Source organism: Equus przewalskii, chromosome 29 (genome assembly GCF_037783145.1).
Source record: "Equus przewalskii isolate Varuska chromosome 29, EquPr2, whole genome shotgun sequence".
NCBI classification, from domain to species: Eukaryota; Metazoa; Chordata; class Mammalia; order Perissodactyla; family Equidae; genus Equus; species Equus przewalskii.
The window spans coordinates 9,030,047-9,053,006 of record NC_091859.1 but is presented as its reverse complement, the minus strand read 5'-3'; the positions used below and the strand labels follow the sequence as shown (position 1 = coordinate 9,053,006).

Sequence of the window (22,960 nt, the reverse complement as noted above, 5' to 3'; positions counted from 1 at the left end):
AGATAAAGTAAGATCAATAACTTCAATCATCACCAATGTCTCTACTCATTAGGTGACAACTGTTTTCTCGTTGAAATCCCTACTTAGGGTTTCTAAAATTCTATAATGAATTTTACTCTTCCATTAAAGTGATGGAAACAAAACCAATAAACAAACAAACAACAAAACATGTAGTGCTGCTCAAGTTGGTGGTCAGCACGTCGTTTCAATTACTTCAACGCTACCTGGCCATAAGGACACTTGAAATGCTTTCAAAGTGAGCCCCATGTCTTCTGACGGGAACCGCACAGACACATTCTGCCAGTAGGTGGAAAGAATCATGAATTCTTTTGATTAAACCCTTGACCAAATTGCCTCCTATAAAAGCCATGGTGGAACTTGAGCATTCTAACTTTGCAGTCATTGTCTTTAGCTGACTGATAGCAAGCGAAAGAATAAAATGTTTCTACGTAGGATTAAATAACGTTAAAAAGGGGGATGCCAAGCTCTTTTGTCACAATCATTTCTAAACCAGTACCACATCTTACAGTAAATAGAAAAGAAGGAAGGAGAGAGAGAGAGAGAGGAGGGAAGGGATGAAGGAATGAAGGAAATCTCACGGAGGAATAAGGCCTACTATGTTTTGGATTTAAGTAATTAGTCTCTGAAATTTAAGGAATCTTTTTTTTTTTGTACTTGGCCATTCACTTATAAGGAAAACAATTCCTTTATAGTCATCTCAAATCAGAAAAAAAAAATTCTTTCAAAGGACACCATGCACTGCACTGACAGTTCTTTCTAAAATTGTGCTTTCTGTCTGATTTCTGGAAAACCTGCTGTTGGTACTAAAAATAACAGTAAAGTGTTTTAACTGGCAATTGTATTCCTGAGGATAATGAAGTCCTGGCTGTTTATTTCTTTGCACTCAAATGATCATATCTTAATGGGACAATTATCTATTCTCTTAATTTTCCCTTTTTAAAGATTTTATTTTTTCCTTTTTCTCCCCAAAGCCCCCCGGTACATAGTTGTGTATTCTTCGTTGTGGGTTCTTCTAGTTGTGGCATGTGGGACGCTGCCTCAGCATGGTCTGATGAGCAGTGCCATGTCCGCGCCCAGGATTCAAACTAACGAAACACTGGGCCGCCTGCAGCGGAGCGCGCGAACTTAACCACTCGGCCACGGGGCCAGCCCCTTAATTTTCCCTTTTTAAACTATGATTGTAGTACCTCTGTTTCTCTGTCTCTATGTAAAAAAGAAAATTAAAAATTCAGTCAATAATCCAGATGTTTTCAATCATCTTATGGATAAGTTATGGTGAAGATAAAACATCTGGATGAATGACAATTCATCTTTTATCCAGATTTATGAATCAAATAGATGCAACCCTTCCACCTAAACTTAGCAAGACCAATTTCCTTCAGGAGAGCATTAAATGTTTACATTATTACAATCTGAAAAAGAGCTTAATGGTTCAGCGGTGCTGAACAGTAGCAATTTTTTATTAGAATGCTCCTATGAGGAGTTGATCTGTTCTTGAGTTTTCCACAGATTAGTTCTCAATTTAGCATCTTAGGTATTATTTAAATCAGACATCAAAGAGCGTTGATATTAATGGGCCAAAAGATGATGTTGGTTACTAGAAATCTGTTGTTGCAGATATAAATTTCATTTATGTAACAAAAACAACAGGGGGATAAAATGGACTGACTGTAGAATGCCTTCTTAGAACCCAAGTCACAGGAACTACTCAATTTTTATTCATACATTTTAGTTGCTTAGCATATCTCCTACTAATTTCAAATTACACAGCAACAGTTTCTAAACAGCTCATTTGTACACATATATTAATGTAATCAGAGAGCAAATTCATAAATTATACATTGTATGGAAGGCTCATAAAAGTGTGTGCTTGTATAGAAAAAAATCAATTTCTAAGTCAGTAACAAGAAAGAGAGACCTTGTAGAAAACATGAAATTTTAATAAAGAAAAGTATTCCTTTGGCCAAAGCTTAACATTCCCTCAAATGTTACCAGATTTTTACTGGCATATCTCTTGGGGAAGTGCATCACCACCTCTTTGATATGTAAAACATTAGGAAACTCACGAATGTGCTAGAAATATTGATTTTTTTTCCCTAGAAGTTAACAATAATCCACAAAATACTTGCCTTTTTCCCCTGGTGATTTAACATTAATTTACTATCACCTTAAGATAAATTTGACATCACCTTAAGAAAGATGAATGGCTGCAAATGTAAAATTTCAGTTATCACTTTCCAATTACTTACCACAATATATAACTTTGAAAATAATGAATTGATTTCTTCTATGCAAATGAATAAAGACTCGAACTAGATTTTGTTAGTAGCTGACATCTGCATCACCTAGGATGAATTTCTTTTATAGAGTACAAAACCATCTAACTAGCTGGCTCCCGCCCTGCTTATCTGTATGTATGTATTTGTGTACTTTAATTGGAGACAATATCAAACACTGTGAAACTGAATGGGGGTGGTGGGAAGAATCAGTCATTATTAGTAGAAATCCACTATGTTTTCCACAGTAATGAGCAGCCATTCAAACCTGATTAAAGTGACAGCACATTGACACAATGTGGCTATTAATTCACTCTGAACAATACATTAAAGAAAAATTGCAAATTCACTTGAAACTCAGTCCCCACCAGGGACCTCCCATGCTTGTTTGTCAGGCTCCAGTGAGCTCTGTTGTAAGCCCAGATGCACTAACCACATTCATCTGCACAGGTACAAAGATACCAATGAGAAAAAGTAAGAGTGATAATTTTATGTATTAATTCGTGGGTTTCCTTCAACAAGCTTTGGTATATTCACCTTTAACAGGGAAAAACACAGCCCTTATGCAGCATTTGTATAAAGTCACTGTGTTAGAAACAACCCCTCCATTTTGACAAGGAAAGGAAAAGCATTTCAAAGGTGATGAGATATTTTCCTCTTCCTACCCAGAAAAATAACTGTTAGAACTTTCCTGGTGAAAAGGGTGCATCGATGCTGTAAATACTCTTCCTTACAGAGGCAATAATTTTTTATTTGTTTTATGTATTTCACACATAGCACTGCTCTTTCTCCAAATTCAGTCTTATCCATTTTTTTCCTGAATAGTTACAAACCTAAATTTAGATAAGAAATTTCTCCCTTAGCAAATCAAACTGGAGAGAATAAAGATTATCTTTCTAATTTTCATCTTATTTAAGGAATGTGTAGTCTCTTCTAATCATTCATTTCATATTTCACATTACAAAGGAAATAGAAAACTTCTCCCAAACAGCAATATCTGAAAAGATAATACAAAAAGTCTAATTTATCGTCATTGAAGAGTTCTAAAATATCAGAAAAACAAACTTCAATGTTAGTCACTCACTTGATCTTCCAGATTCCAATCATTTTTCAAATCAGACCTAATTTTTTCAAACAAACTTTATTAATTTTTTAATCCAAATTTGCTACTCTGTCTCAGTTACTCAGAAGATAGGAATTCCGAGAACAAAAGGATTGATGTAAATGATCGAACTAAGCAGAACTTAACTGAAATGTGTACATACGAAGGCGCTCATAGCTCATAGCTACTTTCAGTGGGTCAAATGGAAAACCCAACAAAACCCCTACATTCAACGAGTAGGAAAACAGATCCAGATAATCTACTCATGCTCACATATGTACACAATCATCCCTGAAAAGAAGCAGCAGAATTATTTTCTATTTGTATGAAAGTTTACATTCTAGCCACTTAATATGACAATTTATTTCCCAAGGATCACTTAGTGGGAAGAAAAGAAAGAATAAACAAAATAAGTAAATAAAGAAATCACATATATAATGATAAGTGCTGTGGAGAAAAATACATTTCTCTATCTTGAATGCTAGATAGAAGAGATTCAATTTGATGAACAGAAGAAGGGAGCCAGAGAACCACAGGAAATTCTATGAGAGAAACAGTGCTTTAAAAAGAAAGTACTCTGAGAGAAGCATGCAGGGTATACAGGAAAGTGGAAAGAACAGAGATGAGCGACGAGGACAATTTAAATCAGGGAAGGTGAGAGTGCGGCTGCCACAGCTCAAAGGCAATGGAGTATTAAAGGTGGGATGAATTCGGGGCTGGCCCCGTGGCCGAGTGGTTAAGTTCCCACGCTCCGCTGCAGGCGGCCCAGTGTTTCGTTGGTTCGAATCCTGGGCACGGACATGGCACTGCTTATCAAACCACGCTGAGGCAGCGTCCCACATGCCACAACTAGAAGGACCCACAACGAAGAATATACAACTATGTACCGGGGGGGATTTGGGGAAAAAAAGGAAAAAAATAAAAATCTTTAAGAAAAAAAAAAGGTGGGATGAATTCAACAGAAACTTCAAAGAAAAACCCGAGATTTAGCGACTTACTGGATATAGGAAACAAAGAAGGGGAGAAGTGACGGGTCTTCGATGCTTTATTCCTGGGACCAAGAGAACAGTGGCATCGAGGTCATTTACAAAGATGTTATTAGCCAGAGTGCAATCAAAGAATTGCTTATTTCTACTGAACACAGAACCATCTGAATGCTGAGCTTGTGCCTGACGGTCATAGTTCAGAATTTCCTCCAATCCTTGTAGCGGTTTTGAGCATTTCTGCAATACTTATGCGCACGTTTGGAAAATGCTCACCAGTTTGCCACCAATGGTCTAAGACGGGTACTCTGAAGATCTGCTTAGACCATTCCAGGGTCTCCACATCACATCGTTCTCCAGCCACAAACAAGGTTTTGAACCTGAAAATAAGAGGGAGAGTAAATTCAAATCATTCCTTGAAAATCGATCTCAGTAATTTCATCTATATTCTTTTACACACTATAGAATCTAACCACATTAATTCTTTCAGGAGAAAACAGTCATATTAGCAGTATATCATATTGTAAAATAGTGAGAGGCATTATTTGCTTTGACCCAAATGTAACCAAATGCACATCACGACATTCACAAGTAGAATTCATAGCTACAGCTTCTCAGTTCTGAGAAGAGCAATTCAGCTGATCTTTGTAATATATCTGTCACATTCATCTAATGATCAAAGATAAAAACCTTTTCCTTCTTGACATTAACTCTGCTAATTTTAGCTCAAAGTTTGATTGCTATATTCTGCTTAAGGCTATACACAAAAATACACTCACAAGTACCAGCTAGGGCAAGAAATCTGATCATAGATATGATGCACTTGTTCTTTCTCTTGAGATCCTTTGGTAAAGATGACTCTGATTTCAAGCATGTATTTCCCCTATTCCAAGGACATATATAGGAAAGACAGGTGATTAAAAAGTAAATATCATTGTGGCCTTCCAGATTTAAAAGGTTCTTATCAAAAGGAATCCAAGATTACCAGAGATGAAGAATTTTTGTCAGGGAGCACCACGCCAGAAAATAGAACGAAAGAAATAGAAAAATAGAACTGGGTTGACACTATTGGTGGCTCATTGAGAGAATGACAATTGCAATTGTCAATTGTATGCAATTGATTAAAACTGATTTAAATTGCAAATGAATTGCAATGCCCCCATGACATGTCTTTCAAAAATAGGAACGTGTGTTATGAAGAATTAATCCATTATCATCAAAGTAAAAAAGTATCAAAGAAAAAAATCCTGCCAACCCATCCTGAACAACGTAATATAGTCATAGAAGAATTTTTACCATTCTCTTAACTTATCATATCATCTCATGAAGATTCACAGGGATTCAAATATTCCCACCTCCATGTTTCAACAACATTCAGTTTCTGTCTTGGCTATAAAAATATCTCTCATTTTCTAATTACTTGTTTCTTGACTATTTCCCACAGTGGACTGTGAACTCCTAGGAGCACTAATCCTGATGACCTCAATACCAATCAAAATACCTGGGATTTTTAGGTACTTATGCTTTTCTAGAAGCTTAGAAAGAATGAAGTACAGAGGTGGTAAGTTGAGAAAATTTATGTGAGCTTGACTCATTCTTCTAAGTAAAAAAGGAGGCATGTTGTTCCGTAAGAGTGTGGAAGTTGACAAACGAACAGTGACTTGAAGAGAGAAAAGTTCTGGCTATTTTAGGAAATTTTAAGCATGTAAAATTGCTTAAAAACTAAAGACCAGCCATTTGGCTTTCATGGACTCAATTACTAATCCAGGAGGCTAAGTAGAGACAGTACAGTATGAGTGAAGTACACAAAAAAGAAGGGGTGACAAATCAATGCTGAAAGGGCTGTCTTGGGCCAGAAAAATGGGGAAGCAAGATAGGAATAACCACGACAGAAGAAAAATACCAGGAAAAATAGTGGGATCAGAGACTGGAAGTCACAGAAGAAATAAAAAATTCAGTGAAAGTACAGGCACCATAGAATCAGAAAAAAAGCAGGCAATCTCAAACTTCAAGATCTTGAAAATGTGTCTGTTCTGAGGGATGACAGTGCTTGTGGGAGCTGAGAGAATCTAACACTAAAAAACACTGGGGAAAATAAGAGTGTGTTGACAGAAGGATTCTTGTCAAGATATTAAAAATCACTCAAGGATGATAGCAGTTGAGAGCAGAGAGGAAGTCCATGACTTGTTGACTAAAGTCGCTGAAGAGAGCCTTGAAGAGGAGGAGAAGGTGTTACAAATAGATGGTGTGAAATTCAACAGAAGGTGGGAAATCAAACTGACAGAATGATCAAATTTTCATAGGATCAACTTTAACATCCCCCTTAACTTTTATAAAGAATCATAACCCCGAAGGTGCAGTTTAGCCGCAATAGTGGAAAAATAATGAGTTTAACTATTCTATGGAAAATCCTGGTTGCAAACAAACTGTTGAAACGTGTTAATTAATTTTTAAGTATAAACGAATCACTGATAAATGATGTGTATACTTGAAGTGCTACCACTTGAAATTATTCGTGATAATTTTCATCTATAGATGAGGCTGTCTATACATGAAGATATCAAAAGAGGTTGTAGTAAATTTGTGTAAAACATTCAATGTAATGTTACTGTTCAACATGTTTTCTAAGGAAAAAAGGGTCACCATCTGCCTCTATAAATATATTCCAGAAATAAAATTACCTTATTGTGATATCTTATTTTTTGGATGATGTAATTAGATCCATGCCAATTACCTAGATCAGTATTGTTCAAATGAAATATCAAGTGAGCTACAAATCCAAGAAATATATGTAGTTTAAAATTTTCTAGTAGCTACGCTCAGAAAAGAAGAGGTTAAATTAATTTAAAAGATATATGTTATTAAACAAAATAAAGAAAAATATCATTTCAACATGTAATAAACATAAATATTACTAGTGAGTGATTTTACAGTCTTTTTTCATACCTAGTCTCAATTTGGACTAACCACATTTCAAGTGCTCAGTAGCCACAAGTGGCTAGTGTATCAAGTGGCAGAGTGCAGAGGCAGAAGATGACCTTCCAAAGAAGCAGCAGAATTCTTAGACTAGCCAGGATGACAAAAAACTTTAATTTAATACTGTAAACACAATTCCTCCAAACCATTATGTCGGTGATTTCTTTCGACTTGAAACTCTGTGCATGTACATGTGTGAGTGTCCAAGTGCCATTAAACGCTGCAAAGAATCTATTACTTAATGCTCCTATAAGAAGACGGTCATCACAACAGCTTTGCAAAATTTGGGGTTTGGTTTAATAATTTGGCATAATTATAGGACTTCAATAAATGACGCAATGCACTGTCAGAACTAATGCTTGAGTAGCTGCCTAGTGACATATTTTCCAACTACATATGGAAAATGATCTAGGAGCTGTCTTTTAACAAGACAAGTACCAAAAGTAAAATTTAATGTCCTGGTAAAGACAGAGAAGCATAACTTCAAATTTCAGATTAGAAAAGAATCTATTATTAGTCTTTGTTAAGAAACCATTTGAATAATGTGGATCAATCACTTTGGTGAGTACCCCCTCAAAGTACATAAGTATGCTAAGGCAATATTTAAATCTTTAAGAAAAAGGAAGGAAGACAGATAAAAAAGATGAGAATGGGAGAGCATAAGGAGGGTTTAACAAGACGCAGAGCCTAGAAAAAGTCAGAAAATTACTACATATATATTTGCAATTCAGGTAATCAAACTTGCTTGAAATTAAAATTTGGATTATCAGTTATGACCTCATCTGACAGAACTGTTAGCAGAATGAAACAAATATTAACACACTAAGTTATTAAAAGTAGGTTAAAGTATAACAAAGATTAGTGTAAAGTTGTTTAAAATGAGGTTGATATACTTATGATTTTAGATGCCATGTTAAAAACATGACAAAATTAAAAATATAAACACCATATTGTTGACAATCGTTTGACTGAAAAATATGAACATATTTTAATTATATCTTATTCAAACAGTTAGATTCCTGATATTCTAGAAAGCCTCAGTGATTATGAATATTATGCATTTAGAGAATAAATGAGGAACAAGTGGTGTCATTTGGAGAGGCAGGTCTGGGCCCTGTCAGGAAGGGGCTTCTGGAGCATTCTAAGGAATCTGGATTTCATCATGAAGTCAGTGAGAAGCTAATTAAAGCCAATTAAAGATTTTAAACAGGAGACTGGCATAGTGAGATTTTTGCTTTAGGAAGATGCCATTGGCGGTAGTGTGGAGGATGGAAGGAAGGTCAGGGGCCCTGGCTTTGGGAGGCTGTTTCCATCACTGGAGAAGAGGTGAGGACAAGCCCAGACCAGCCCCGGGAAAGGAGACAGAGGTGGAGATGGGGATTATTCAGGAGGTCCGAGCAACAGGACTTATTACCACATGACTGTTCACGTTTCCTTGAAAATCCTTTAGAAATACATTGTGTGTCACTGGAGGAAGAAAAACCAACACTATACAAACCAAAACCCAAACTCTCAAATGCCTGATTCTAAACAAAAGCAAAATTTAAGAAAGAATGATTAAAAGGAAAACACTAGTATCCATGACAAATTCTAGAAACAGGAAAGACAAAATGAAAATGTTCCTCATTCTATTCTTTTAGTGGCTGCTTCAAATTGTACTAAACAAACACTTTTGCTGACTGACAATTGATACATGCTTTAGGATGCAGATTGAGTTAAAAATATCATAATTGCTGTTGTATAATACTGTAGGAAACCTGAAGACCAGAAAGAATACGTACACACACACACACGTATATGTATGTATTAGGATTATTATATTTTTGCCCTTTATGACAACAGGGAGTTGCGAACATGGTTTTCTTACTGACCAATAAAGGAGCTGGTCTTTGTATTTCAGTGAAGGTGTAATCATTTTCTAGAGTGTATTCGACCTTTTCTACCTCCTTTCTCCAACAATAGTACATGTACAATAAAATTTATGTCTCAAACTTTTCTTTAACAGCAGAAATAAATTTCCAGTAGTTTGCTGTTTGATAAAAAAGAATATTATGCATTTAGGTCATTTGTATTGAAATATATAAAATGATAGTTTCGGCTGATTTCAACAGTATAGACTAAGAATAACCAGAAGGGAGTTTTGGAGCTATCAGAGGCCACACTTCCAACATCTATCAAGCCACAGCCTACTTCAAAGAGCTGTGGATGGTCCAGATAGTCATGTGTTTAGTTTACATAAGAAACTAAAGATCCAGAATTTCAAAAATATTTATTAATGAATATGATGTAAAATACTGTCAATTACAAAAATGTTAGCACACTACAAAATAATTTTTCGTTAATCAAGGGCAACTGATACCTTGATATTAGCATTTTTGCAAGTTTCAATTAATTTTTAATCTAAGTAAACTGAGAATTAATCTAATTAATTGATTATAATAATAAACCATCATTAGCACTGAGTTCCCATCTGATGGTAAATTTCAACATTACATATCTTAAAATTTAGTATTTATTATTATGATTTTGCATTACAATTCTATTGCTTTTCTTTTTAGATTTTAATTACATTACTATCATTATGGTAGCACTCTTCATGCTGACACTATTAAGAAAAATAGAAAGGTATCATATTCCATAAAGAATGGTAAAGTGAGAGCCAGCCCTGATGGGTTGGGGATTAAAGTTCGGTGCTCTCATCACTTCGGCGGCCTGCGTTTGGTTCCCAGATGCAGAACCACACCACTCATCTGTCAGTAGCCTTGTTGTGGTGGCGGCTCACATGGAAGAACTAAAAGGACCTACAACTAGAATATACAACCACGCACTGGGGCTTTGGGAAGGGAAATTTAAAAAAGAGGAAGATTGGCAACAGATATTAGCTCAGGGTGAATCTTCCCAGCAAAATAAAATAAAAAAAGAATGGTAAAAATGAGGTCTGGCTTCTCTGCAAGTCTGAAAATCCCTTCTACTTCCATTAAAGTCATTTTACTATTTATTAAAAGCAGAGGGAAAATTTTGAGATCACTGGTGATTTAGAAAAATGTCAAAGTAGTATAGATGATTCCTCTTCCTAAATACACTTGAAAATATCAATTTTGTCTTTAAATTCCTGAAACTTCTCAAGAGGTATTATTTTTGTCAATTACAGACTCCAAATCATATAATATTAATGAAAATACATATATTATAAATAAAAATGATAGGAATAAGACATGACTAATGAAGCAATTTAAAATCTTTTAATAAATATTTAATCAAATATTATTTAAATCCTAATTCCTCACAGTAAACAAAACCATGCTACATTATTTTATATTTTTATAACCTAATGATTACTGGGTGAAAAAATCCGAGTATAAATCTTATAATTAAAGATAAATTATAAGATAATCTAAAGATAAGCACATGCCTAAAGGCATAAGCTGTCTTCTTATTTTTTAAAGGACATTTAATAGCTTACAAAAAAAGAAGAGAAGCATTTTTCAACATTTAAATTTCTCATTAATGACCTGGTCATTATTTTATTAATAATGCAGTGAGATAAATGCTTCATATTGAAAAATTCAAAAATATATTTTTTTGTAAAAAATACATTTTGTAAAAGTTAAAATTAGCCATTCATAGAGATTAGGACTCTATGGAAGGTAAATTTACCCATATCAATTACGTATGACCTCTATCTGCACTGTACAATGTGGTAGCTACTAGCCACCTGTGGCTATTTAAAATTTAAATTAGTTAAAATGGAAAAAAATTCAAAATATCAATTTCTCAGTAGTATTAACGCTTTGTCAAGAGTTCAGTAGTGACCTGTGGCTAGGTCCTACCATATCATAGAGCTCAGTTTTATTGGATAGTGCTGCCCTAGATTATTACAGACTAATTAAATATATAGGTGATATTCTGATGACGGTAACACATGGAAAGATAAATCTACTTCCAAATACGTGATACTAAAAAGATGAAACAAAATGATAATATACAATATCCAGAGTAGAAAAAAAAGAGGGGGGTGGGTTAATGAGAATGAGAATTATACACTTTTCCCCAATTTTATATAAAACTGAGAACAATTAAAGACACAAATGAAATTGAAAATTAAGCAAAAATAAAACATAAAACTGGTAATGTTGTCAAATTAATTTTAGTCCAAAACATACAGGAAGCTGCATAAGAAATGGATAAAAACCCAAAGATAAATTCTGGTGAAGAATTTTCAGGTAATAAAGTGGCGGTAGAAGAAAATTAAAATGAGTGTTTCTTTCAAGGTCCATAAGCGATCAAACAAGCAAAAATCATTCTTCACTTGTGCCAACAGAAGTTAAATAAAAATAGATTATTTTGGTGATGCCTCATCGACTTCTAGTTCACATGACAGAGCATCATTATTTTTTGCTATCAATGTCCCTGTGGTTGTCTCGATCTTTCCTTCATTCTATTTTCTTCTACTGCCCCCACCAGAAAATTCAAATTACCTTTTGAAAGTATTCTCCTTCATTTTGTTACTGTTATTTGTCAGATGAATTCTGGCTTCTGTTTAAACACAACATCCCATTATAATTATAGTAATTACATCAACTCTACAATGTATTTCGCCAGTTTTTGCTGCTGCTTGTTCTTTGTATCCCACCCCATTCTCCTTTGTGCATTTTTCCTTTCATGAAAGTCTGGATTTTAAGTTGTCTTAGCTTTGTCCATATGAAGCTTTTTTCTGTTTTGCCAGCAGTCTTCAATAACAAATTTTTGGTTTGACAATTCTCCCTCAGCACCTGGAAGATCTTTCACTAAGGTCACCAACATCTATTGGTATCAGCTTGATTTTCCTCTTTGGTGCTCTGCTGATGCTCTCTGGTAGTTTATTAGATTTTATCTATAGCCTCAATTTATGTTCTGCAATTTCCAAATGATGTGTCCAATGAGAATTTACTTATATTTAACCTGCTTAGTACTTAGATGGCATTTTATGGATCCATCGGTGATCCATTTCTTTCTTCGTTTCTGTAACATTTTCAATTATTGGCCTTCAACTATCACTTCTTTAGCAATTCTTCCATTCTCTTCTTCTGACATTCTTATTAGATGCATTTGTAGTTTCTTATTCTTCCCTCCAAGTCTGTTAACTGTTCTTTCAGATTTTTTGCTTCTTTTCTCCCTGTACTGCATTCTGGGTAATTTCTCCAATACTATTTGTAGTTTTTAATAGAATCTTTGATTGTGCCCATCTATTTATTTAGTTTACACCATCTATTGCATTTTTTAATTTCTTCATGCCCATTACATGTTTAGTAATTTTACATAAAAGTTATTACTCTATGGGGGCTGGCCCCGTGGCCGAGTGGTTAAGTTCGAGGGCTCCGCTGCAGGCGGCCCAGTGTTTCATTGGTTCGAATCCTGGGCGCGGACATGGCACTGCTCATCAGACCACGCTGAGGCAGCATCCCACATGCCACAACTAGAAGGACCCACAACGAAGAATACACAACTATGTACCGGGGGGCTTTGGGGAGAAAAAGGAAAAAATAAAAAAATCTTTAAAAAAAAAAAAAAGTTATTACTCTATGACTTTGATCAGCCTTACCACACTTATTTTCAAATTTTATTTGATTGTATTACAAAATCAATCTCATCTAGAATGAATCCATGTTCTAACTGCTGCTTTGATTAGCATTAGAGTTCTTCATGTGTTTTGAAATTTTTTGAGGCTCTTTTTGAAAAAGAAGTTATTATTTTAATTTTTATCTCTTCCTCTCTCTCATCTTCTCTGTTCAATAGGTTTGTGGGTGACCTAACTATCTCCCAGAGGTTCAATGCCACAATGTTGGTCCAGAACTATCAGTCCACAGTGATGCTCAGGATATCATAGGTCCTATTCCAGGATGACAGGTGGGCAGTTTGGTTCCGTGTCCAGTTGCTGGGCTGTTCTCTGTCTCACTCAGACCCCTAAAGCAAAGTTTCCTATAAGTCACAGTCCCCAAAACAACCAGCAGCCATTACTAAAAGCTTCCTTTCCTGAGTGGGAAGTAACACGCAGCCTATCTTCAAGTACTGAGCCGACTCTGACTCCACGATCAAAGCAGAGAAATACGGAGTCCCTATTACTCTGCCAGTGCCTGCTTGTACAGCTAGCAAGCCTCTTGCTTCAGCCCCCCTTACCACTTTGCAAATCTATTATATTTCCAGCCATCAGCTCATCTCTGATGCTCTACTTTTTCTCTTTTGTAGTCTCTCTCATTGCTATGTAATTCGAAAAGAAAGCTGCATCAAAGTATGAGAAACTGCGATATCGTGAATGGAAATCTCAGCATTGAATTTTTTCTAACTTGATTAATATTGAACTAGAAGATCATGAGAAAATAAACCACTATAATGTGATTAAAAAAGAGTAGTAAATTAAAAAGCAGATCATAATTATAGTTAAGACTTAGTCTATGTTAAGAACTGTTCCAAGTGCTTTGCATGGATTACATATCTTTCATTTTCATTACATTCTTGTACTGTTATTATTCTTATAGCTCACAAAAAAAAAAAAAAAAAAAAAGAACAGACAGGCTATGCAACTTTCCCGAGGTCATACAGCCAGTAAATGGTAGATTTGAACACAGTGAGTCTAACTCACGAGTCAGCATCTTAACTACCATACTGTACTCTAGTCCCAGCTCTGCCCCGGAGTAGCTCTGTAATTCTGAGGACGTTATTTCACCTCTCTGTGACAAAGTGTTCTCGACTGTGAAATGAGGTGATTACACCAGATGATTTCTAATCTATTTTTCCAAACTCCAGTTGTCCAGGATAAGATGGATTTATAGTTCTGGTTAGTTCCCTATTTCAGAGTGCCCTCTTAAATTTGTTTTGGGAGCTGAAATTTTTGGCAAATCTCCAAATTTATTTTAAAACAATCTTTAATGAGATATATATCAGATTTTAAAAAGAAAACTTCAACACTCTAAATGTTCTATAAGAAAAGAAAAGAGAAGCAAACTCTACAAATAAATCATGAGCCTGCAATGATAATATCAAGTGAAGGTCGGTTCAGTAAGTAAGTGTGAAATGTCTTGAACGTAAATATGAAATTAAAGATATAGTTTATGAGAAGACTTAAGTTCTGGTCTTATTCTGTCTCTAACACAAACTAACTTACTTGGACTTCAGTTTCCTTGTTTTTAAAATGAGATAGTTGGATTTTTGAGGTCCATTCTGTTTCTAACATTCTCTATTCAACAAGTGAGAATCTATTAAGGTACCTCAGTGATGGTATTATTTGAATAGACTAAAAATATATGAAAAGTGGGGCAAGCCCAGTGACATAGTAGTTAAGTTCATGGGCTCCGCTTCAGCGGCCCAGGGTTCATGGATTCAGATCCCAGGCACAGACCTACACACCACTCATCAAGCCATGCTGTGGTGGCGTCCCACATGCAAAATAGAGGAGGATTGGTGCAGATGTTAGCTCAAGGACAATCTTCCTCAAGCAAAAAGAGGAAGATTGGCAACAGATGTTAGCTCAGGGCCAATCTTCCTCACCAAAAATTATAAATAAATAAAATTTAAAAAATACATGAAAAGCAAAAGCTGCTTTTATCCCATGAATGACAAAAATCCCTGGATCAAGTTAGTTTCCTAATTTACTGAACATAGGAAGACTATGTCTGTGGTATTTAGTTAAGAGCGTGAGCCCATCAGATTGCAGGAGTTAGTTTCTTTCTACAGAGTTACTGAAACTTTCTGGTCCTAATGTTACTCTTTTGTACAATGAGGATAGTCCCAATTCCTGCTTATTTTGATGACTAAATGAGACAACAAACTCAAACTGCTTAAGCCTGGCCCATAGTAGGTGATCAACGTGTGTGCATTTATTAATAGTAGTGATTAGAATAATTGAGGGTATATGTAGAGTCTTCATTCTTCAATATCTGTCAAAACCATATGTGCACATCATCATGAATAACTTAGGTGCCTAAAGACAGAGGGGCATGATCAAGAGGAACTTACAGCAATCTCTCTTACACTAAAATCTCCGTATCTATATGTATTAGTTTGAAAAGAGTGATGATTTAATAGGCATTCAGTATTGTTTGATGCTTTATACATCAGGCATATTAGAAACGGTCCCTGCCTTCACAGTAAGGATAATATCTAAATCCCATGTACAAATGGGCAAAGACGATGCAGCGAATGAGAGACATTAGCTAGCTGGTCACACACAACTTCATGCCTTGTGATCAGAATGCATTTGTCAGTAAAGAGACTGCAAGGAACTGCATCACTGTTCCCTCAAGACTCCCTGGAATTGGCTTAGGACATGGAGACTCTAAACAGCCTAAGATGTTGACCAAAACCTATTTTTCTATTCCTCTGGCTGACATGGAAGAAATGAAACTGAAATACGGTAAATGAAGGAACAAACAGAGGGTGAATAGAAAAATATTATAATGGAAGATTCACTATATGAACACCCTTTTATTTTAATGAGTGTATTCTTTAGAGAATAGGTAAAATTTTATATAAATTCAGATATTTTTTCATAAAATATAGAAATAAAAGAAAAAGAAGCAAATAAACAAAACCACTGACCCTGCCCACACTAAAAGCTTCCTGCTTACATTTGCACTTAGTGGACGGTATCTATTTCAACTCCTCCTTTGGGCCATACCAACATAAAATTCATAACATCTGCCATTTAACTTAAAAAAATTCAAACGGACTTAATTCAAACCCATTTTTTTGACTCAAAAAAACCATAAAATCTTTCCCTTAGTTTATGATAGCAGTGACCTGTTTCAAAGAGGTTCAGTAAGAATTGATGCTGGAAACTGCCTTGAAGACACAAATTGCTGTAATTAGCTTTGAATATACATATCATTAAACTAAAACGAATGTCAGTAAACCAGCACAAAAATATCTACTCTATTCAAAGCACATTATTACAAAACAACAGATAAATAATTTCCTTCACCCTTTCTACAAAAGTAATTTGGACTTTAATTTTCACATTTATCTGTATACATGAAATCAAATAATATTCTCACTCTATTTAAGCCATTGTTCTGTTTTCAAAAGACAGTTAGACGCTTTTACATATATACTTGAATAAATGCATTTTACTTTAAGGAAAATATAAGCAAGGTAGTTTAAAAGAGAGAAATATTTGGTAAGATTTGAACTGAAATAAACATGATATGGTATTAAAAATATGTACAGTATAGTTAAAATTCTAACTATTTCAAGGTATGTTTACAACAGTCATTCTTAATAACATTCAGAATTTTTTGGCTCTTTTTATAGAGGTATCGCAGAGCCACAAAACAATATAATGCTCATTTATTCATTCTGATTGCAGTTTTTAATGTAATTTGCCCTGTGCATCTCGAGTTCACCTTGTCAGAGAGTACTGCTTCCCCAAGGCTGCCCCAGGGTCCTGTTGACGGATTGCTCTAATTGCGGTTGGCGCTGTAAACAAGGCAGCTACTCCATGCTCCGCGAGCACACGGAAATAAGCGCCAGCATCTGGTGTTCCCACAGGCTTCCCCTACAATGAGATTCATTTAAAATGTCACTGGGTAAAATGTCTCATATTTCATTGACAGTTCAAGACTTACGCATTTAACATAGCAATATTAATAAAATGGCGTCGTCAACATATCTTAGTTTTAAAATATTCCCATGTTCTATCATAAATAAAACAAATGCCTAGGCATCAGACAGGCCGTCTACCTCATTACGGCATACTAGAAGCTTTTCAAATTGCCATTTTCCTCTCTCAAGTTTTGAAAGATAAAGGACAGGAAATATATATCACATTCAAATGAATAACATCCAACAGTCTTCTGTTTGCCAAGAAAGTAAATACGTGGCTTTGTGTGGTAGACTAAACGAGAAATATGGTTGCTATGAATTTCTAACTTTAAATATCTTTTTTTCATGATCACTTTTAGAAGTAACAATAATAATTCTCAAAATATTTGAGAAGAGAGAAAAATCTGGAGTCACAGTGATTTCTGACCAATGATCTTTTCAACTAAATGTCTCATTCCAAGAAAAGCAACTTCAATGAATTAAAAAAAGATCCAATAAGATATCCCAAAGTTTTCCACAGCCTCAAAATGACATTCTACATGTTTAATGGAAAAATCATGCATAAAGTCTAAGAATTTGACAGACTCTATCATGCAAAAGGACACAAAGCATTTTCTGATGTTTCCGCAAAGTGGAAAATGAGCACGACATTTAAATAAATCAGTAATTCTGCAAAAACCTGAAGTGACCCATGAAATCTATCTTGGCTCATCTACATCCTCTCACTCCTCCTCACTGCTACTTCTTCCTGTGTTTCTAAGCAGCGTGCCTGGAATGTTAATATATGTTATGTGAAAATACATAGATATATACATTTCACAGTCAAATCCTTTTGGAAGGGATTGGAATAAACAAAGGAAAACAGGTTTCTTATTCTGGACCATTGAGGACTTACAAGTGTTAAAGCACATCAGGAATTTCTCAGAGATGGGTAACTATATGCAACATTTCCCAAACTTCTCTGTTCGAATCTCCCATCTGACCAACCCATGGATCTTATATTCTGGACAACAATGAACTAAGGTATAAAGAAGAAAGAACTTGCTAGTAGCAAACTTAGAGATCTCCCCAGAGAAAAACAAATAAGTGGATAAGGATATGAGGTAGATCATAACTGTCCAATAATTTAGATTCATGATCCACTTCTAGTTGGATCTTTGATAGGGTACTATTTAGTTTTTACTTTTATTTTTTAATGGTTGCCCCTAATATTCTTCAATATAATTATATTTCCTTTTTTTGAAAAAAAAAACCTGTTTCTTATATTCTATTGCTTCTTCTCTTGCTTTTTTAATACCAAAGAATTTGTTGCAACTAGAAACTCATTTTTATTATCAAAACTACCCCAAAACACTTGATTTCAATTTATTTCATTACCACTTATACACAGGTCAACACACTGACACAGTATAAAAAGCCAGATACAATCTGGCAACTCACGTACGTTATTTGACTCACGAGGTTTGAAGCCTTGAGCACGTTAGTCTAAAATGAATCAGCAACTTTATTATTTCTAACTAAGTGAGGTGAACACTTAGCTTTTACCTCATCAATCTGTCTTAGGCACTGATCAGTCCCTGGTCTACTAGATTGTGACTTGGGAAACTTGATCCCACGCATGTAAAAATGATTTATTAACTGACCTTATGCAATTAATGTGCCCTGTCTAAGCTGCCATCTTCTTGCCTGCTAAATAAGAATAAACCACTTTTCCGATATTTCCTCAGTAAGCTAAAAGCACTAAGATAATATTTTGAAGTAGTTTGACCTCCACTGAAGAAAGCTATTTTATAATCAATTGGAGTTAAATTCCACTACAATGCCAGTGTCATGGGACAATGGTAATATACTCATTGAAGGGTGATATTAGTGCCATAATGAAAATGCTATACCATAATGACTACCTATGTAGAGGGCATAATTTGATGTATTCTACAGTGTCTTCAATTAATTACGTCTAACAATAACAGTAATGACAATTTAAGCGTTAGAAATATCAGTTGAGAACTGTACTATAATTTTTACAAATAATATATTATAACAACATAATATTATATAATTGTATATATAATATTATTTTATATAATATACTATTATATAATTATGTTTATATGTTGTAAAATTTATATATGATATAAATATAAATATATAAAATAAATATAATAAATATAATACAAAAATAATAATATATAATATATAATACAAACATATAATGTAAATATAAATATATAATAGAAAATTATAATATAATTATATAACATATTTTTATTAATAATATATAATCACAAAATATTATGATTATAAACCATTGCAATTCTGACCCTACACCAAACAAATTTCCATCAATGTTATATTTCATGAGCAAACAAGTCACGATAACATAGCATTACTCTTAGAACACGTAAGGAGTGACGCATAAATCCCTCACAATGTTCCCATGTGAGTTAGGTGAACTCAGATAGGTTCAGTTGTTTTGCATTTTATTGTCCGTTCCCACAAGATCATTTGATGCTATGAATGCCACGTTTCACTATTTTAGAATTACTTTAGCATTTATATATTTTACTTTTTTACTTTCTTAAGAACTCATACCTGATCTCAAATCTTAAACATAAGTTATGATATATCAAAGAAATTATTGTCCCCCAAAGTAGCCTGCTGATTAACACAAACATTAGGTTCTGGATGATGTAAACACTTCAAATAATATAACACAGCACAGAACAAGATCTTTCCTCCGAAACCATTGTTCACATACAAACAAGTCATAAGAAATTAGGCACTGCTAATATATTCATTCATTTAATAAATATTTATTGGGCATCTACTAGGGGCTAGATACTGTTCTAAATTCTGGGAATAATTTTTCGAACAAGCCAGGTAAGGTCTTGCTCTAATGGAACCTATATTCTAGTAATTATGGGGGGGTGTGTGTAACAATATTATTATAAATTACATAGCAGATGCTGCAAACTATTTGTGCCTAATAAAGGGAAGGAATACAGTAATAAATATAGGACCCATATGTTCTCAGCACCTAACACCACTAGTAGCTTCAGAAAACTGAAGCAAAACCTCTAAACCAAAGCATTATGAACTTTAAATGAAAGTGACACAATGGCTTATTGATTTCATTGAACACTCGTCTCTCCTGCACTCCTGCATACACACGGGCTCACGGGCACACACAGACACACATGCACATATGGGCAAGGTATCCTTTTGCAATGCTTTTTAAAAGTAATCAGTAACACGCTTAATATGCTGAGCTGCCTGGAAAAAATGACACTGATTCAAGAATTTGCATATTCAGTAAGGAGCAATAGCCCAAACACTATTCAATTTAAAAATAAGAAGATTCTAAGATTGCAGGGATTTTTAACAACATACACATAGTAATGCAGCTAAAAGGTAGCAATAACAAAAATTCCTCAAAACTCAAATTGATGTTATTACCATTTGCTTTTATTCCCTCTCCCCAAACTAAAGGCTGCAGTGTTGGTTGCTGCCCAGGAAACAAAGGCAGAAAGCAATGGAGAGACAGAGGTTACAAGCTTTTGGCTGTTATAAATATGCATTTTTAACATCAGAGATTTATAAAATATCAACTGCAAATATTTATAATGTGGTTAGCAATGGTACAAAACACAGAAAACAAGACAGTTACCAAATATCTTAAAATTAACTTGCACTTACAATTGCTTACACGTGAATTGACAATTGTAACATAAGACTGACTGCTTCCAAGGGAGAGACATTGGACAGTTGGAAACAGCAAACAGTGAGATTTATACCTTTTGTTTGTCTTTTTGTTTTTTTGCTGAGGAAGATTAGCCCTAAGTTAACATCTGTGCCAATCTTCCTCCACTTGATATGTGAGTTGCCACCACAGCATGGCTGATAAGTGGTGTAGGTCTGCGCCTGGGATCTGAACCTGTGAATGCAGGCTGTCGAAGCAGAGCATGCTGAACTTAACCACTATGCCACAGGGCCAGCTCCCAGATTTACACTTTTTCTTGTGAGTTTTGAAATATGAACCAAATGAGTTCATAGACTCTTTTAAAAATGGGCTTTTTCTTCCCTAAAGTCCCTCTCTCAATAAATCACATTATCTTGTCCCAATTTCAAAAAGATTGCTGCTTTAAAGCTAGATGGGATAATTATCCTATGCCTTAGGACTCTCAGACCTAGGACTTTGTGTTAGTATAGCAGATTCCCTTTTAAGGAGTGAAAGCATATATATACAATCTGATGACTAAGAATTTATATCAGACCGACTTCCTTGTTATTTGCTAAAGATCTCCCATCATTCTATTGTCCTCATCTGTGAAGATATGCTGCCATCTTGCCTTCCTTCATCTTATCCATACCAGCATCTAACCCAGCGACTGTCAACCCTAAATGTACATTAGAACTTCTTGGGATGTTTTTGAAAGGTACCAGCGTCTGGTTCCTCACTCCCAGAGATTCTGATCTAATTGGCCTTGGGTTGGGTGTGGGCATTGTTAGGTTTTATGTGTCTCCTAGGTGATTCTAATCCACAGCCAGGGTTGAGAATCAATGCATAGTCCTTACACACAAGGCACTACCTGAGGCGAGCCTATTTTCCAATACCCACCTGCCTCTTGTCCTAGTGGATGAGCCTACAATTTATCACTAGCTTTGACTAGTTTTCTCTATCTGTTACAAATAAATGAGGCAAGTATTAATAAAAGAATATATTGATAACTGAAATCTGATTATAAGTGGCCATACTCTGAGAAAATAATTGGGGAGAAGTGCCTCATTGTTCCAAATTCTTTATACCTTGGCCTACAAAGCAGACTTTGGACTGGACATATACATCATGATTTGTAGGACTGAGCACCTGAGCAGAAGTGCCCTTTCTCCAAAGATGGAAGGATTAGCCCCAGCTCTGCAGCTGTTTCCGCGTTGCCCAGAGACCTATGAAAACGATCATTCCCATCTGGGGTTTTAGTTAGGTTGTATCACTGCTTGAGAGGATTATATCTTAATATTTTAGATGAACGGTTCCTGACCTGAACTTCAGGGGAGTTCATGAATATTCTGAAATTAAAAAAGAAATGTGCACATGTTAATTTTCCTAAGAGAAGTCACAGCTTTTATCAGACTCTGGAAGGGAGTCCATCACCAAAAGGTTTCTGGGTATATGGAAGCCTCCCAAAGCACAGAAACCTCTTCCAAGGTTTTCTGTTCAACTCTCAGAAACAGCGTGGACAAAGCTAGAATGCAGACAGACAGAGAGACACCGTAACAACTGCTCATCTTCCTCATCACAGGATGATGTCTCCTTCGTACCATCCTTTTAACCCACTGCTTTCAAATGGCTACAAATTGTGTCAAAAAACAAAAACTTAGTGGACAATATGAGATCCCCAACCAACCAATCTTCTTTTCCCTCCTATTACTTTGATTATATGAAATTGCCATTTTTGTAAGTCAAAATTAGTCGAATTTCAGCTTCTTCACATGATTCAAATTAATACTTTCTATCAGCTTGCTGTTTTGACATTCCCTCTTCACTGTCTCCTGAGGTGGTACCACGAGTCAGAATTCCTCAGGTTTGAGTCTTTCCTTTCCTTCAGGGAAGGGCATTCTCTGGCTTCCAGGCTAAGAAGTAATATTTCTCCATGGCTCAATCTCTAAGATTCTTTCATAGATATGCATACACATTAAAGATGTGTGTGTTTATCTATAACTCTGTCCAGACCTATCCCTTTTGTACAACCTTTCAACTATAAGTTGAACAAAGTGTGAGGAACCACTGTACGACAGGGTGACTATAGCTGACAAGACCGCATTGTATAAGTGAAATTTGCTAAGAGAGTAGAACTTCAATGTTCTCACAAAAAAAAAATAGATAAATATGTGAGGTGATGGATGTGTCAATGAACTAGAAGGAGGAATCTTTTCACAGTGTATACATCCATCAAATCACCACGATGTACATTTAAATATCCTATGATTTTATTTGTCAATTACACTTCAATTAAGTTAATTTTTTT

At 35.1% G+C, this 22,960-nt stretch overlaps 1 protein-coding gene across 1 annotated transcript in view; it reads right to left on the bottom strand.

Annotated features, from left to right (window-relative positions):
* ACSS3 (acyl-CoA synthetase short chain family member 3) overlaps window positions 1-22,960 on the bottom strand; it is a 168,749-nt gene that overhangs the window by 51,614 nt on the left and 94,175 nt on the right. The window contains exons 8-9 of the mRNA XM_008520549.2: window positions 16,736-16,887; window positions 4,659-4,762 (exon numbers count right to left, since the gene is read on the bottom strand). Of these exons, the coding sequence (XP_008518771.1) occupies window positions 4,659-4,762; window positions 16,736-16,887 (256 nt within the window). The remainder of the gene's footprint in view (window positions 1-4,658; window positions 4,763-16,735; window positions 16,888-22,960) is intronic.